General features: G+C 39.3%; 1 protein-coding gene across 3 annotated transcripts in view; it reads right to left on the bottom strand.

Annotated features, from left to right (window-relative positions):
* Positions 1-18,786, bottom strand: part of AFF3 (AF4/FMR2 family member 3) — a 431,623-nt gene that overhangs the window by 368,475 nt on the left and 44,362 nt on the right. For all 3 annotated transcript variants that reach the window (XM_023525221.1, XM_023525223.1, XM_023525224.1), the window contains exons 3-5: positions 17,689-17,809; positions 16,391-16,703; positions 15,879-16,264 (exon numbers count right to left, since the gene is read on the bottom strand). In XM_023525221.1, the coding sequence (XP_023380989.1) occupies positions 15,879-16,264; positions 16,391-16,703; positions 17,689-17,809 (820 nt within the window). The remainder of the gene's footprint in view (positions 1-15,878; positions 16,265-16,390; positions 16,704-17,688; positions 17,810-18,786) is intronic.

The following is an 18,786-nucleotide window of genomic DNA, read 5'->3' as shown; positions in this document are numbered from 1 at the left end:
TTCTCAGGTTTATGGACATGCGACTTTTTTTTTTTATCTTGTAATCTTAAGGTTTTTTTAAATTGCAATACCAAGATTTTATTAGTCTCTTTTACAGTACTAAGAACAGAACATAGTGCTGAGCCCGACATTGTTCTACATTATATTTCTACTTTGGTCATTGGTACATCACGTAAAGAAATCAAAATATGTTTAGAACAGAATAAGGAAAATTGCATACACCTGAAAGCCAGAGCAATTAAGAAAATTGACCAAAGACTTATAGCTAGCCAGTCTTGCTTGCAACTGGCCCAATGATTATTTAAAAACTGAAAAAAGAAGAATCAGGGTCTTAGGTTTGGAAAGAAGCCTGCAAAGTCCATTTGTGAATTTTAATCATATGAAATTAGAAGGTTGAAAATTAGTTCAAAATAGGATGCTCTCTTTCATTTTACTTCTAAGGCATTTGAAAATGCACATAAAATCAAATAATTCACTTGAATAAGATCATTAACAGATATTAGAAAAGCATTTTGCTGCTTTCACATATCCTCTTTTTAATTTTAATTGCTCTGGTATGAGAGTGTTAACAATATTAGCTATTTTTTTCTTGATGTAGTTGAATTGTTTCATTGGAACATCATGCAATTATGATTATGATTTGAAAGGTGGTCAGGAAAAGCAATATCCTACATCAACAATGGTCTTATCATCCATCATAGCCAGTCAACAACAGTACCAAGTATCTAACATGAGTGAGGCACCATCTTTACTCACGCTGGAGATACTAGGAAACGGAAGACAGAGCAGCACAGTTACAGTGGGCACAAAATATTCCAGCAGCCACCACTTATCTGCACATAATGCTTTCAATGGACTGGTATGAAGTTCTGTAGTATAAAATACTTAAAAACCTGTGTTAGATGTAACAGGATTCACAATTCTCTTCAATGAGGAGGTAATAAAACCCTCAAGAATTATGAAATATTGTTGCACAACAACATGAATATACTTAACATTACTGAATTGTACACTTAAAAATAGTTAAGATGGTCAATTTTATGCTGTTTTTTTTTACCACGATTAATTTTTTTAAAAAGAAAGGAATTGTGAAATTGAATTATCTTTGAACAACTTATATTTGTCCATAGAATGCTTGTTCTGTATCCTGCGCAGAATAGGGAATTTACCAATGCTTTTAGCTGGTGATAAAACTGGATCTTTGGGGTGATTAATTAGATAATGTCGTCCAGAGTTAAAGAGAAATTGACGAGATGAACATTCAAAAGCCAGAAAAGCTAATATGAAAGTGAAATAGTTAAATAAAAAGGTAGCACTATGATTTGGAAGACTATGAGACTTTTGAAAAGATCGATCAACAGATATGGTGTGGTTACAGACAAAGTCAAGACGATTCCAGGACGTCAAGTCCCAGTGAGAAAATGGTATGTGTTGCCATGTCAATGTGGGTCTAAACCGTTAAAATGAAACCACCCAGAAAACAGCTGGAAAAAGAAGACCGCAGCTTGGATGTTGTTTAAGCACCAAGGCCCCAAAAATACCACACTGTGACACATGCTAGAAACATGGTCTGTGACACATGCCAGAAACTCAGACCCAGCACATAGATGAACCCCAACCAACTAAAGGCTTTACAGAACCAGGTGAGAAAAGGTGAGACACTTTTCCTCCCAGAGAGGTTACTCGGTTCACCCACCTCTACCTGTTCTTCACTTGAAGTTCATGTGGGGAGGAAAAGGGATTAAGAGAGAAAGGTAAAAATCATTTTACTTCCAGTTTGATGGAACTAAGGAGACTTCCAGGGAGTAAGAGTCTCTTCTAAATAACTGCTCTGCTCAGGGAAATCAAATGGAACTAAGAAAAATCAAACCGTTACAAAGTTTATGCCTTTAGGAAATCTGACCACTGCTAATCTTCCTTCCATATTGCATCTTAATACTGTTGGCAACTCAGAAACTCTCTCACTCTGGTCTGTACGAAAGGTTGTCTGGGGTTTCCAGACCAGTCTCTGTGGTTCCAGAGGACTGGAAGAGAAAATTAAATCAATCTTTGGTGTTCCACATTTATGTGGCCATTCCAGCATCAGGGGGCGGGGAGGCCGGGGGAGACATCAGAACATCATCATATTGGAGTTGGACAATCTTACTGTGATATACAGTATTTTAAAAAAAGAAAACTCAATTTTTTAATTAAAACCTTCAGAACCTTATCATAAAACATTTCAGCCTTTTCAGATTAAATAGAATTTTTCCACTTAAAAAAAGCATACCCAACTTCTAGGGGAAAAAAATAGTACTTGGAAAAGCAAAATGTATTTCTTTTCACTAGAATGTGTATATATTTATACTACCTTACCTATCTCTGTCCTTTACATTTAAGCTTATTTATTTTTCATTTAAAAAGTGGGCATGTTTTTAATTTATAATCTAAGGATATATAGTTTACTAATTTTTTTTTTTTTTTTTACTTCTGCTAGCAACTTAATCTGTGAAACACAGCTCAGGAAAAAAATGTAGTCATAAAACCTGTTGGTATAAAGATAAGCAGTTTACTTAATATCTAATTAAACGTGGTCACCAGAGAAATCACAGCTTAAGAAACTTTATCAGAAAAAGATTAATCCATTTCAGGCTTAACCCAAATGTCATAAGAGAACTCATGAATTTAGATAGGAATCCACTTATTATCCTAAGTCATTTTCATATCGAGTAAAAGAAGCCTCTAGTAATCGCTATATTTATAGTGACTTCCATCAAATTCACATACTTTGTAGCTATCATTTATTTCAGGGATAATTATCAAACTAGAATATAATAGGAAGCCTTTTTCTTTTTCTCAGAAATCTACAGAATGTTCTAAAATACTTCATGAATTTATACACCCCATTCTTTCAGAAATTCAAAAAATTATACAGACTGTGTCATTTTAATGCAAAACAACAATTCAACAAAGAAAATATTAACATCTATTATATGTTGGACTCAGGCACTGGGGAAATGAGGTTGGGGAAAATGATTCCTTCTTTTGAAGGCTCACGAAAATCATGAGATAAACCCTTTAACATACAACCACTGATATAAAGTAGCAGCTACTATAGATAGGGCAGAGGCTGATTGTTTTTCCACAATATCTACTCAAGTCTTCTTCCATAATAATAAAAAAATTTTATTTGGACCCATGGTGACCCAGCATAATGGATGGATGTATTTCTCGCCCTTCTTTGAAGGTGACTAATTCTGGTCAATGGGATATGTGACAAAGTGGTCTGTGCTCCTTCCAAGTTAAATCTTTAAAGGGTGGATATGCCCTCCCCTGCCCCTTCCCTCTTCCCTCTCTCCCTGAGGGCTGGAAAGGAACCTGGGCCATCTGGAATCATGTGGACAAGCATAAATCTCCTATAGGTGGTAGAACAACAGGGGAAAAGGAGCCTGCATCCATGTTAGGATGCTATAGGACAGAAGTTGCACACCTCAGTTAAGTACCTCAGATATACAATGGAAAAAAAAAAGGAAACTTTTGCCTTGTTTTTAAGCCACTGATTTTGAAATCCATCACATGAAGTGGCACCAAGCTCTAATTAATATCTAATAGAGATGCTTATTTTGCTGAGTGTTTTGGTACTGGAAAATGATAGTTTAAAAAAAGGAGCAAAATTTAATAGTGTACGTATAGGAAAATTTGATTTCTAACTTATTCATGAAAAATGAAACCTTGAATTATGACGAACTAATCTTATAATTAATAGAATAGAAATGAGAATTAGAATATTGTAAATTCTTAGAAAAGAGTGACAAGTAATCATTGGGTGCAAAATTTTTTTAACAAAACTGTATGATCATGGGATAGAGCTAATGCAAAAAATGAGAGGCAGCAGAAAACAGAATAGACAACAAAAACTGACTTACTGACATAGAAATGGCTTAGGAAAACAGTGATGAGTGCAGGTGAAAAAATATAGATCAAAGCAATTAGAAAGGAACTAATAGATATGAGAGAAAGACAAAGATGATTCAACATAAGGGTAAGTACTTTAAGAGGCAAGTTAAAAACAGGATGTGCAAACCACATTTGCAAACACTTAATATAAAAAAAATCCCCAGAACTAGAAGAATGAACTAATCCTGAAAGATTGAAAGAACACTCCATGCTTTAGGGAATGCTCAATACTGGCACATATTTTGGTTAAGCTGCAGAAATTTAAAGAAATAATTCTTTAGGTATGCAATTGGAAAGAGCAAACCATCTGTAAGACATAACAAGACGGGCATTTTAGAATATATATCAAAGTTCAAGAGAGGATCCAAATTTGATTAAACTAAAGAAATAGAGACAGAGACAGAACAATATAGAGAGAGAGACAGAGAGACAGAGACAGAGAGAGACAGACAGACAGACAGACAGACAGAGACACCTGAAGAAAGAGAGAATGTTATCTGGAATAAAGTTCATCTCATGTTAGTGATTTTTTTTTCTGGATGGTGGGATGCGAGTTGATTTTTCAATTTCATTTTTTTATTTTAATTATTTAAATAAGCATAGAATTTGTTAATAAAAACAATGAGTAATTAAACAGAAAACTATCAAGAATAAGATGGAAAGCAAATATGCCAATATATTAACAACAATCAATTCTAAATGTGACTTTCTAACTTCCAAGTATTTATTATTTTTTAATCAGAGGAACTGGCCTTGAAGGGAGAATTTGGCAGGCAATCTAGGAAAAGATAATAAACCAAGCATAAGCAAAGAGAGAAAAGTGTAGAAGGAAATGGCACGCTTAGGAAATACCTAGAAGTCTGGAAGTAGCTGGGGATGAGGGCGGGGTCAGATTCTATGCTCTGCTTGCACTTCATTGTGGTCTTTAGTCTTTATTTTTGTCATTGATTTACCTAATATTATTTAAACCAGTAAAAGCAGGTTTGCCTCTCTATTTTTCAGGAGCAGAAATTCAATGTCCAGACCTCAGAAAGAAAATAATTCAGTACTGATCTAATAGGACCCAGAAACGGTGCAAAGATAAATGGGAAGAGGACCCTGTCTTCAAGATGCTTACAATGTTTGCAAGATTAGACAGACACAAATAAAGTAAGCAATAATAGATGGTAACAGAACAGACTCTGATACAACAGGGATACAGAGGAAAGGGTGCTCGCTCCTCAGAGGTTGGAGCTGCCTGTGGAAGCGGCAGGACTCATGCTAGGTCTTGAAGAAAGAGTGAGCATTTTGACTTAAGATTTCCAGTTTCACAAGAAACTGTATTATAGTACCCCTACTTATAGCTACATCACAATTCCATAAAGATGGAGTATTTATCTTTTTTCTTACTGAAATTATAAAGATGGACTAATTAATCGGTTATGCTGGAATTTGATTATTTGAAAAAATAAATAACTAAACACTTACCTTATATCAAAATAAATTCCAGATAGATAACTTTTCATCTACTTCCTGAAAGGTTTCATATTATAGATTTAACTCTTTATTGTATCTATAGAAATAGACTTTTTAACTATATTACAAAGGAAGAGATCAAAAGTTAATCAACAAACTGGGAGAATTACTTATATTTAGGAAAGCTCAATTTCCTTAATACTTAAAGAACTCAAAACTCAGTATGAAAAAGTACAAACACTTCCAACAGAAAAATGAGTAAAGGACATGAACAAAATTCACAAGAGTATGTATGAAAACCTTTCCATTTTTGAATAATAAGTTAAATGTCTAAGAGTTTTTCTTTGGAAAATATCTACATGAAACTTACTTCTAAGTTTATTCACTGCAGAATAATTTATAATAGTGAAAAAACAGATAACAGCTTAAATGCTCAATGAAATATTATGTAAAGAAATTATGGTATCACCATAGGATAAAACCAGTAAGTTTCACAACTAAATGAGATACAAAGGCCATATGTTGAATGTTGCCAAAAATTGTTCAATGACATGGTAAAGTGATTTTGGTATGTAAGAAAATAAATGGGAAAATAACCATATATAATAGCTTCATCCCAATTCAATAAAGAAGGTATACATATAGAAAAAAACAAAAACGAAAACAGAAGGATCTATACCAAAATCTTAACTGTGATTATTTCCAAATTGCAGAATTACAGGTAATTTTTTGCCTTAATTTTATTCAAATTTTTACAATGCAGACATACTTCTAGAAAGTGTTGCCTAAATATGATGTCTCTAATTCCTCTTCCTGATTCTCTCTTAAACTCAAACAGGCTTTGGCCCCCAAAACTCTCAAGGTACCTGGTGACTTTCATGCTCCTAAATCCAAAATCGGCAGAATGGACACCAGCGATAACTCCCTTCCCTTCTTGATACCTCTCTTCCTTGAAGGTTCTAGACACTATACTGTTTTCTTTCTTCCTATCTCCTGATCCCTTTTCTGCATCCTTTGCTGGCTCCTCCTCTTCCCACTAACCCCTTGCTGTGGGGACACGAGGGTTCACGTGCCTTCTTGAACCATCCTTACTCTCTGGGGCACCGCATCCAGCACACAAATGCTGACAGCTCGCAAATCTGTATCTCCAGCAAACCATATACAGGTTTCCTTCTCCACCAAACTCCAGACTGTGGCTCCAATTTCTGTGCCTACTTATCATCTCCACCTGGGTGTCCACCTGATGCCTCAAACTCAAGAAGCACAAATGAACTCCTGCTCCTCCCCTCAAAAACTTGCTTCACATATAGCTTTTCCCATCTCAGATGAGAGCACATTCTTTCAGTCGCTCAGGTCAAAGATCTTTCCTCAGTTGGTCTCTATCTGTCATCCAAGCTGTCAGCAACCATTACTGGCACTCCTTAAAAATATATCTAGAATCTAAGCTCCTCATCACCTCTGCTGCAACCTGTCCTAATCACGAGATTAGGGCAGTAATCTGCCAGCCGACACTCTGTTTCTGTCCCTGCCCCATTAGAGATTACCCTCAACACGACAGCCAAACTGATCCTTTTACTGCCTAAATCACATCATGGCTCTTTCTGCTCAAACTCCATCAGTGGCTCCCCACTGTCACTCGTAGCAAAGCCAAAGTCTTGACTGTGGCCCACAGGCCTTACACAAGGTGGGCTCCTCTCCTCTGCCCTCCCCTTGTGCACCTACTGCGACACACAGCCTTCTTGCTGTTGCAGGGTGAGGAGGCACGTTCCAGCTAGGTCTTCACTCTAGAAATCCTCTCTGACACTTTTCTTCCACACACCTTCCTGCCTAACTTCTTTGTGTCTCAAATCTCACTTTCTCAATGAGGATTACACCCCTCCCCCTTTTCAATATTATAATTGGCTCCCTACCCCCCAATTCAGGGTGCATCCCCAACCTCCTCTGCTTTTTCCTTTTTCCATTATATTATCACAAATTATAAAAGGGTAAAAATCAGATGGTAAAGGAGTGATTTAGATGGCTATGATGAAGCAAAGAAGGCTATTCTGAAAACCCATCTTGAATGTACCTCAATGCCCATCTGGAAAAGGGTGGCAGGACTCTGCATGAGAGACACAGTGGGGATCTAACCTACAGGAATAATGATAAAAAAAAACTGAAAGCGTCAACAATTTAAAATCCCAGAGGGCACAACTAAAGCTAAGAAGTTTAAGTTACAGAAAGGTGTATTTGTAGGTGGGCCTAAGGATGGGTGAGAGCAGCCTGAAGGCAGAAGGCCACCTGGGAGGCCATAAGTTCCCTCTTAGCTGTGGGGCTAGAGGACAGACAGGATGAGACCTGACTCAGATGTCACAGAGAGTAGGAAAACATCCCATCACCGATGCTCCCTGTAAGATTTTCTAGGTGTCTAAGAATTTGGGGAGGAGAGTAGCTAATCTTTGTTATTAGTTTTCAGATCTTGTAAAAATAGCTGAATGCATTTATTTTCCTATTTTCCACCATTTATCTTTCTGTCACACAGATAAGGGGTCAACCACTTCCTGCATATTAAAGTCACGTCTAGGACTTTGTGGACCCCAATGCTATGTAACCAGCAAGATTTTCGAAGGATGTGTGTGCAAGACAACAAATAAACAAAGCTCTGGATAAATACGTGGATTGTTTGCACAGATTATGAAACAATGCATTACCATGAATAAGTGAAATAGATATTGTCACAGACATAGGATCAATGAAGCAAATACAATGCCATGGAGAAAAAAAGGCCCAAGGAACATCCTGAAATTCAGTACCCTCTGGAATTAAGGGATACCTCTAAGAACTCCATGCATTCTGGGCTATTTTAAGTCCATCAAAATGTAATTCATATGGCAGAAAGTATGAAATTTGGGGCCCTCCCCTAATATCCCCCATCCCCCTCCTTGTTCCTGCCTCCTTTTGCTACAGCTCATATTATGCAGAGAACACAAGCATCTGCCTGCAGCATGGACTCAGCACACGACACACACTGTCCCCAAGCCAGGGCTTCTGCTCATGAAAACCAAACAAAAGAGAGCAAGGAAAACGAGGCAGAGCACACAACATTCTGGCATAGCCACTGACTGCTTCAGCTTTTGTTCCTGAGGTCAGCACACAGCAATACGGTTTATTTCACGTGGGCTGTGTTTACGTACTTCAGTAAATATGGTTCCCATTTCTCCCTGTAACAGCAGCTATAAATTCTGTCTTGGGAGCGTTCAGCTCCTCTCTTCCCATAAAAGCTTTGGCAGAAATTACTGAGGCCCCAACAAGAGGAGGTCAGTTACTGGAGGGAGAGACCCCCTTCACTCATATCCTTAAGTTAATTAACTAATTCAACTAGTACCATTGGAGTACCAACTACATGCCCGCATAGTTAGGGATGCTTCAAGTAAACTAAGCAGTAAAAACAAAACAAAAATCTTTGCTTTTAAGGAGCTTGTATTTTAGTGAAATTCACCCACTTCACCTCAATCTCCGGATTCCGGAGCTCTCAAACCATCTAGGGTTGAGTGCACTGGAACTACTAAAAGTAATTATAATAATCACTATGAGTTGTTATTGTTGATTTCACTGAGTGCTTACTATGAGCCAGTCACTATTTTAAGCACTGCATGAACATTAACTAGTTAAGTAGTCATAAAAATGCTATTGATAGGTACTATCACATTGAATTGTGTCCCTTGCAATTTAAAACTTTCGAAGAAGTAGGGTCTTTACAAAGGTAATCAAGTTAAAGTAAGGTATTTAGGGTGAGCTCTAATCTAGTGTAATTGAAGGCCAAGAAGAAAGGGGAAGTTTGGACAGACACGCACATAGGGGGCAGACAATGTGAAGACACAGGGAGAGAGGGCCATCACAAGCCAAGGAAAGACCCGGCACAGTGTCCCTCAAGCCCTCAGAAGGAACCAACACTGCCCGCACCTTGATTTTGGACTTCCAGCCTCTGACACTGTGAGACAAATAATTCAGGTTATTCTAAGCCAACCTATTTGTGCTACTTTGTTGCAGCAGCCCAGCAAACTAATAAATGTATAACCATGATTCCCTGTCCCAGACAAAGACACTGAGCAAATGGAGTGAGAGTCAAACTCAGACGATCTAGCTCCAACAATCACCTTTCTCATTCTGCTCCAAAGTTGGCCCGTCTGTGGCAAAGAGATGGACCCTCAGCAGCAGGGAACGTCCCCTTTCATCTACTAGAAAGGTATTGCTCACGCTGGTTGATCACGTGAGTAAGTGACTCCAAGGCTTAGCTCAATTAAACGTGCTATTTAATACTCTGCGCCTTCAAAGAGCTCTGTTCAATCAGTGAGTCTCATTACCTACTACCTGAAATTTCTAACATTTTTCCTCGGCCTAAATCTTGTTGATTCCGTGATTCACTTAACTGGAAATAAAGTTCAAGAGTGCTATGCTCCCAATAGATAATAATAGCTCAGAAAAGCCAAGTACACAGAATGCAAGAGACATTTCTATCCCAGTCTTGGCAATAAAACATCAAAAGGGACCAAGCATTCACCAGGGGAGAATTCTGTCACCCAAGCTTTGTCTATTAATCCAAGATCATCTTCATCTTCAGAATTCAGTAATTTCTAACAAATAAAAATGAAATAACTTTCAGAATTTCATTTTCCTTTCTCCTCCCACCTGTCTCTGTCCTTCTCTCTCACACACACATGCACGCACACCCCTCCAATAATATCCTCATTTTCATATTTTGTTTGCTGTTATTTCAGAGGTATTCCCAATATTTACCAAATGTTTACTCTGTCATCACTGCACTGAGTGTGTTACATACTTTATCTAAACTACTCCTCCTTCTGATAACTCTGCCAAACCAAGTGTTATCAATTTCTCCCCTTCACACATGAGGAAACTGAGGCTTGGCAAAGTCAAATGACTTGCTCACAGTCACATGGGTCACAAGTGGCAGAGCAAGGATTTGAACCCAGACCTTGCTGGTCTGCAGGGCCAGGATCTTGCCACTGTGCCCAACATCTCCCCTGAATGTCTGCAGCTTGCACAGATTTCTGATTTCCAAAGACCGATGAACAAAGGAAGCAGCTTTTCTCTCTGGGCTGTATACGACATTTTTCCAGGGTGGGAGCGCTGCTTGATCACACATCTTTCCAAGTGGCTCCAAATACAGAGGAGTCTTGACGAGCCCAGGGATAGAGTCAACACATAAGCCTGCAGTTTAAGGAAAACAGCCCATACTCTATCCAGATGCTTTCCGGGAGAGGAAGCTTTATGAGAACAGAGAAGACACACGGTGGGAAGCCAAGTGGGGTTTGCGGACAGCACCCCCTGGCCAGGGCCTGCCGGTGATGGCTCCAGCTCTGGGGCCGCCCCCACCGCACAGCCAGGAAATGCTGTGTTTTAAGTGACCTGAAAGGAGCCTCAAGACAAAGGGTTGGAACCGGGCACCAGCACCTCCATGCGACAGGACACGTCCTATACACACTCATCACATTTTTCAATGTTATTTTTTAAGTGAGGAAGTGCTTTGCCTTCAGGGCCCCACTGGCCAAACATCAAAGAACCAAAAAGTATAGAAACATTTCCACGCGCCTGCCTTCGCGAGACCTTCTACAGTGTGGAAAATGAGTGATTTCATCCAGCACGAGATCGAAGTGCTGCGTGTTAATGCTCCTCAGTCTGCGTGGAAGAACAAGGAGGATGCGCATTCTGAGGGCAGGGGCACGCCATGATGTTGTTAACGAAGCCACACCTCCTGCACGTGGCCTCCTCTGCAGGGGCTGGAAGAGGATGGCAGGGAGGGGTGGGGGTGGGAATAGTCCACGACAGTTGTGAACCAAGACCCAGGCTGGCCACACGTCCTCGGTGCATCGATGAGCAATCGGATAGCGTACTTGGATTTGAAAACATTATACATCTCAAATGTAACTAAGAGTTTCAGACTGGAGTAAGTATACAACGTACACACTGCTTTGCAGATGCCTTTTTCTTCCGGCAGACTGGTGCCGACTTTAATTTGAAAGAAATCCCATTTTCATACAAAGGTAACCAAGAGTGACAGGAAATAGGAAGCCTAAACCATTTATCTTCCATGAACTTTTAAAAAAATATATCAGTTAATTGCTTTTCGAGGAAGCTATTTTGTAGACTCACAGTACTTTATCTTCCTACTCTTATTTGTGGTATAAACAGTGATTTTAAAATGCCCATTGTGACAATGCTATGATTAATCAATATACCTTAAGCCATTTTATTACTTATTTTAACACATAAACTTCTGAGCAACCAAAAATGGTGACTCTGTTCTTGTGGATGAATTGTCAACCACAAATAACACTCCTAACATACAGTCTATGCATCGACTTTCAGTTTAGGTGTCTTTTTCCTTATCAGTGACTAAGCTAAGTGCAGCTGCCAATGGTTTCCTCTCTTCTCAAATGCATTCCATTTTCAGCCATCAGAGACCTCTGCAAGAGCAGTTTTAAATCACTGCTATTTATTAAATTAACAGGAAACAGAAACTAAACTGTATATATTTTGGAATACCACCTGCTGAAGCTATAACTGCCAAACAAACTATTTCAGAACCTGTGAAACCCAATGGCACTGAATATTAGGCTTTTTCATAGTATGGTCCCATTTTTGCCTTGCCTGTATCACCTAGAATTAGATATTATTTTTAAATTCTACCAAGTTGAGACTAATATAAAGCACTCTTTTCAAATCTAAAATTATCATTTTAATAATAACTATTATTCCATGAGCCAAAGATAAAGACACCATGATGCTAATGACACGCAAGCTTCAGGGCCTCCAAGGCAGCAGTCCCCCAGGGCTCCAGGAGGAGCCCTAGCCATGTGTTATTGTCTGTTTTTGTAAACATCTCAAGTGTAAGATGTTTTTCTGTTCCTTTGTTCCTAAAGAGGACCCTTAAGATGGTATAAATTTCAGGTTCTAAAAAACTTATATCTGGCCCTTCAGGTAAAGAGTTCTCAACATCTGAATTTTGAATTACATGTTAAGGGAAAAACATTAATTATATGTCTATGTGTGTGTGAAACAAAAATTAATTCACTTCAACTGGAAATAAGGTTTAGTGTACCCTCCCCTAGAACATTCTAGAATGCATGCTTCAGTCATTCATTAAGTCCCTTGCTCACCAAACAGTAGTCACCCTTCCAAGTGACCCTCCAGGGAAGGCTCACTTAATGAGGGGTGGTGTCAAGAGTAAGAGACTCAGCTACAACAACAAAAATATGTTTTTCATTAAATACAAAACTGAGCTGGGAAAACCAGCCGAGAGGCAGGTGTGTATCAATTAAGGAACTCCCTTGAGGTCTTTAACTTTGACATCAAATTGCATTGAATTTTTCTACACTAATTACCTATTATTGAAGACTAAAGCATTATAACAAATAATTTGCCATGGCAGCAGGTAGAGTGAAGATATTGTAAAGGAAAGAATGAAGACTTTATATAAAGTATAAAATCAGGCAAAAGCTATCCATAAATTCTCAATTTTTAAAAATAACAATATTTTTCTACTATAAGGATTATCAGGGTGAGTGCTGGAAGGACACTTTTAAATTTAGTTTGGACTGAAAGTAACAAAAATTGCAAAGTAAAAGCTACGTGCTGGCATCTAATTTATTCATGTAAATTTGTTGGGGGCAAAGATCACGTCTTAAGATATTTCTTTCAATTTCTCCCATCACATTACACCTGGTCATTGATTTGATTGTCTCATAAGTGATGTACCTACCAAAGCCATACAGCTATATTTGCACCTTCTTTGTTTTCATGTCATTTTTATCTCACACTTTTTTTTAGCCCCCAAGTTCTTCACATTGTCAGAAGTCTTGCTCTACAGCTAACATCTTGAAAGAGATGGTCAAAAGATGCAAGTTTCCTTTAGATCATTTCCTGTCAGTTTCCCTAAAAAACGCATTCCTCACCTCCCCAGAAATCAGTCATTACAACTGATAGGACATTTTCATACTGGTGGTATCTGTGTGAACAAGTACAGCCAGCCATTAATTAACATCTTTTAAATTGTTTTCCACACTGAATTGTTCTGTGCAAAAAATAAAAGCAAATATTCCCTTAAAGTAAAATCTGATTATTCGATAAAATTCCTCAGTTTCTATGTTATGAATCTTAATTTTATAAAATTGCCCTATAAATACTGAATACTATCCCTGCCAAGGGAATTTCTTAATCTCTTGGAGTAATGTAAAAAACCAACAAACAAAAGACCCCTTTGAATTTGAAAGATGGGAAATGCAACTTATAGATACTACCCTGATACTAACCGGGGCAGAGTCCTTTCCTTATGATGACAGTGGACTGATGAAACGTAGCCATGTTACAAGATTTGAATTACCTATTTTCTACAATATGCAAAGCTTTTTGCTAAAACAAAGGCTGTTTATCCCCTCTCCGCAAAAAAAAAAAAAAAAAAAAAAAATCCACCAACTATAACTCTGTCCTATGAACAATGCTTCTTACCTCTTTTCTGTCAATGCACGACTGCCCTCTTTGAAGTGCTCAGTACTGAAAGTTGGGAAGAGGGCAGGCTGGCTAGTTCAACATCATCACATGTGAGGGGAGTGAAACACTTCCTGTATAAAAGCTCTAATTTCTGCCAGCATGACTCTCTACCTCAGGCATTTCTGTCTTTCTATGATTACCAATCACTAGTCCAGTGCCATTCCCAATTCGGGGTCCTGGAAGGGCATCCTGAAAGTGTCCATATTATTGGTGACATACCCAAAAGCCCAATGAAAACTATATAGTGACTTGCATAAGGCTGGACCGGTGACCAAAACCTGGCTTTTAACCAGAGCTTTAACAACTCATTGGGTTCCGGAATAAATAAACTATTACAGAATAAACTTGAAGTTTCTTTGGTACATAAAAATCATCTCAACAAGGAATCAATTGGGATTAAATTATAAAGGAATTCCTGATGGTTGCAGTCACATCCGTTCAAGGCTAAGCCACCCTTTATTTGCCATTACAGGGCATCTGATAACAATAACAAAAATCAAAGAGCTTGATGAATCGGTTTTGTAAGGTGGTGCCTATCTGCATTTCCTACAAACTTCTAAAAAACATAAATGCTTACAGAGTTATGTTTTTGCTTCTCTTAATTCCTAATGAACACTTTCTGGGATCCATCATAAATGAAAAATCAAAAGAAGTTACTGGTGTACACGTTACTAATTTCCTCATTAGAACCTTTGTAAACAACTCAAAGTAAAAAAAAAAAAAAAAAATGCACACACTATCTTCTCTTAGGGTAATATGTTTATCTCCCAACTGGCGCATGGTGCTTTCTGAGATGACAGTTCAGAAATGGTTCAGCTCAGCCTTGTGAGACATGCCAGAGGAAATGTCAAATCATTTGTTTCATTTGGTTATTCAATCGAATTCAGAAACAAACAATATTTTGGTCACAATGTCACTCCATCTTTAAAAAAGAACTTGTCAAAAAGAAAAAACACACCTGGACAGTCCTTAAGTACAGTGTTCTAGAACTCACATTTTACTGCAGTTACTACACCGCTCCCCAGCAAAACAAAAACGTGTAGTCATATCACTTCTTCGTGTGCTCTCGATGACTGTCATCAATTTGGAATACAGTATGAGATGTGCTTCTCTAAAACAAAACTTCGTTTTCAATCCAGATTTCTGTTCAAGCGACTAGTCATGCACTCTTTGCTACATCTGTGATTATGTGATTTGCTTGTTTTAGATTCTAATATTCCAAACTTCCCTTCTACACATTTGAATAAACACTTTCAAATAAAATCAAAATGCAAACCTGGAGGCTGTGAACAGAAAGATTTCACTCTCTTCATATAACCTAAAATGGTTTTGACAGGACACAGAGTCCTGACTTGATTAACATCAATGAACTTGGATCTTAAATATTATGATATGGATGGGACACCTGAGATATGTGAATATTCACCATAATCAGCACTGAATCATTTAACAATCACTTTAAAAATAATTCTGAGGATAACTTTGTGAAGTCTGTCCTGAAACATTTCAAAACTGACCAAAATGTTAAATTTCTGAAATATTTTACATGAAAATTAATCTTTTTACATACTAAAAATTATAGCTTTGGAAGTACTTTTATTTCTAGTAACTGATATATCCACCAAAACTGGCTTGTTCACAAAATAACCCTTGAACTATATCGAAGGAGACATCCCTTCCTGAACTAACAGAGACAGACACACAACTGCATTTGTTGGTACTTAAAACATTCTGATTCTAATGAATCTGAGATTTTCAAGAAAGCATTATGTATGTGGACATCCTCCCCTACTACTGGCGACAAATCTCACCACATGGAAGTTAGTCACACAGTGAAATAAAGAGACATGGGGACTGAACTCACAACTGCGGGGGGCGGGGGTTCACTCAGCGCCACTCAGACGCAGGTAAGTAGTAAAGAGGGAAGAATCACTCACCTCCACCTGTTTGGGGACGCTGAACTTGGGAAGCTTGCCCTTTGCTCTGGCCGACTCTGGCTTGGTGGCCGGGACCCCTCTGTACGATGTGCAGTGCACGTTGGCTTCTGTGGATGACTTAAGCTTCGGAGACTGATCAGGAGCCTGATCCTGGCCATCCATTGGCCGCACGTATGCGGTCGGCTTCTGCTGGACCAGGCTGGGTTTTGAAGCCAGGGATGGAGGAAAGTTCTGAACACAGTGTCCACTGCCACTGTGCTTGGCTGCCATTGCAGGGGGCCTTTCCTGGGTCTGAAGACCCACCTCTACGTTGCACACTTGTTTGGCCCGTGGTTGCTGTCTGCCAACACCATCGCCGAGCAAGGTCCTGAGAGAGCCCTGCTGTGCTGAGTGGGAAGAAGAAGAGGAGGAAGGTGAGGACAAAGGGCTCGACGTACAGCGATCAGGTGTTTTGCTAAGGTTCTTAGGGTGAGCAGATCTGTTCAAATCAATCAAGCTGTGTCCGCGCTTACTTGTTCTCTGCTGGCCATCAGGAGGCGGGTGCCCAGCCTTCTGCCAGCCCATGGTGCCCCTCTTACTCTGCGGCACGGGGACGGCTGCTGGTGTGGAGGGTGCAGTGCTGCAGACAGACGAGGGCTGGGGCTGGGCTCGTGAATCTGCAACAAAATGCTCATCAAGCTTGTTCACAGCGGCCTGAGGGAGCCCCGGTTTGGGAACACCAACGAGATGACTCTGATTGGATCTATCAGTTAAAAAGTCTTTCATTTCATCATAATTGCCTAAAGTGTTCTGGATCCGGTTGGAGAGCTCATCCCCCTTGTTAGTCTGGAGAAAGAAAACACACCCTGTTGTTAGAGACAAAGGAAACATGGGGGGTGGTGGGGAGGTGCTGGCACTGACCACAGAGCCAGGGCCGCCACATATGCATAATGAGAGCAGAGAGCCAAACTCAAAATCGTCACCTCTGAAGACATCTGTCAGCACTCTGCCTCGCACTGGACCCAGGAAGCTGAGAAGGGCCTTAGAGTCAACAAAGAAGGCACAACGCTTGGGGTTGTGTGGTAGCTGAGGACCAGAAAATGTACTGTCGCAACTTCACAAAACAATCCAGACATAATGAGGTTTTCCTTTCTTTTTTGCAGTCCCACTGGAAGCTTTTCTTGAAAATTCAGATTTGGCTCAAATTTTTCTGCTCTCAATTTCTAAATACGTTAAATATTCTTGTTAGAAATCCAGAGTGACAGTCAAGAAAAGTCAGAATGAAGCTTACGCTGAACATGGGGCTAATGTGCAAGAAGCTATGAGCCCGAACTATCCACACAGCTCCACGCAGCCTAAGATACTAGTGACATCTAGGAAGATATTTCATTTTGGGACAGGGGTTGTATCTCGGGCCTTTGGTATAAATGAGAAACAATCCAGCAGTTTCTTTCTTATGAGCCCTCCCAGGCACCCTGATACTAGCATGATCCATGTGTGACAATATGTAACCCAACCTCTTTCAATAGTGTTTGTTTCCTAACACCTTAGAAAACATAGCAAATGTCATTGACTTTGAAAATCAATGTAGAGATGAAGTCTATATTCTTGATAAAAATCACAGCAAGCAGATCTCAATATTAAACAAGAGTTACACTTTACTGAGGGAGTGGCCAAGTTTTACAGGCGAAGACCCCTTTCTCAGTGGCTGGGCTGTCTTCCTTGGGCTAACTGAATTATGGTTGGCCAACATTTCTGGTCAAGATTGCCATCCCAGGGATCAGAGGTACAGAGGAGTGAGGGTGGAAATGAACAACGGAAAACCATCTACCTTGTAGGGTTCACTGAAGAGGGAATAACTGGAATTAAATGTGCCATCATCCTGCTGAGTTTCCTGATTTCTTCTTTCTCGTTCTTTCCTCCGTAACACATTTCTATCTGGTTCATAGACACTGCATCAGGAGAGAGAAAAGAGAACAACCATACACACAAAAATTAAAGTCTAATGCCCAATCTGACACTCACTCAAGTGCAAAAGTCTAGTTCGTGGACAAATGGTGATGATGACAAGAACACAGATCAGATTAAAGCCAGTCTAATCAAGCAGCATGGTCTCGGGTATCCGATAATGACATTCTCCAGGAGGAAAAAATTCCTGAGGACAAGTTCTGACCAGTACTAGACCTCTCTGCCTGATATGTGAAAGAGGAAATATCTAAGCAACTTTGACAGGGGAAGACTGAAAGTAATCTTCAGGCAGATGGTAATTACTGCGATGTGTAAATAGAAATTATGAGCATATTTCCTCCCATGACATAGTTTCCAAATGTTACATGGGAATGCTCTTGGCATTTTTTTTTTTTTGCATGGCTGTGTTTCCGTAGTGATTCTTTCATTAACTAGACCCCAAAGAGCTGTTAAAACTCCATGCTGCTGTGGCTTTCACAGTTATGAGCCTTCTTCTGATCTCCGTTAATCAGTCAAGCCATCACACGGGGACTGAATCAATTCTTCCTTCTGATATATCTGACACTGTCACTCTTCCTAACCAGGAAACATGCATCAGCAGGAAGGGGTGCAGGCAATGGAAGGGGAGCCGAAATTGAACTACAGTGTGTCGTCAAGGAACCCAGCCTCTTTGCTGAAGAAAATTAACGTCTGTTCTAAAATACAATTATTAAGTGACCAGACACCAGATAACTGGGAGGACTGAGGAAGAAATAGTGTTCTTTCCCCCTAATAAGGAGAAAATAAAGGGCTTAATTCAACTAATCATAAGGAAGTGACCCGTTTAGCGAAGGAAGGAAATACACTTGTTTTTTGACAGCTCACTAGATAAAGAAACCTGGCCTCAGTGTAAACACAGAACTAAGACTACCAATTGTAAAGAACTGACACATCCCTCAAAATGAGCACCATCTTCATTTCC

Source organism: Pteropus vampyrus, unplaced genomic scaffold (genome assembly GCF_000151845.1).
Source record: "Pteropus vampyrus isolate Shadow unplaced genomic scaffold, Pvam_2.0 Scaffold541, whole genome shotgun sequence".
Lineage (NCBI taxonomy): Eukaryota > Metazoa > Chordata > Mammalia > Chiroptera > Pteropodidae > Pteropus > Pteropus vampyrus.
Note: the sequence above shows the minus strand (reverse complement) of the source record. Positions and strands in the feature narration are given on the sequence as shown.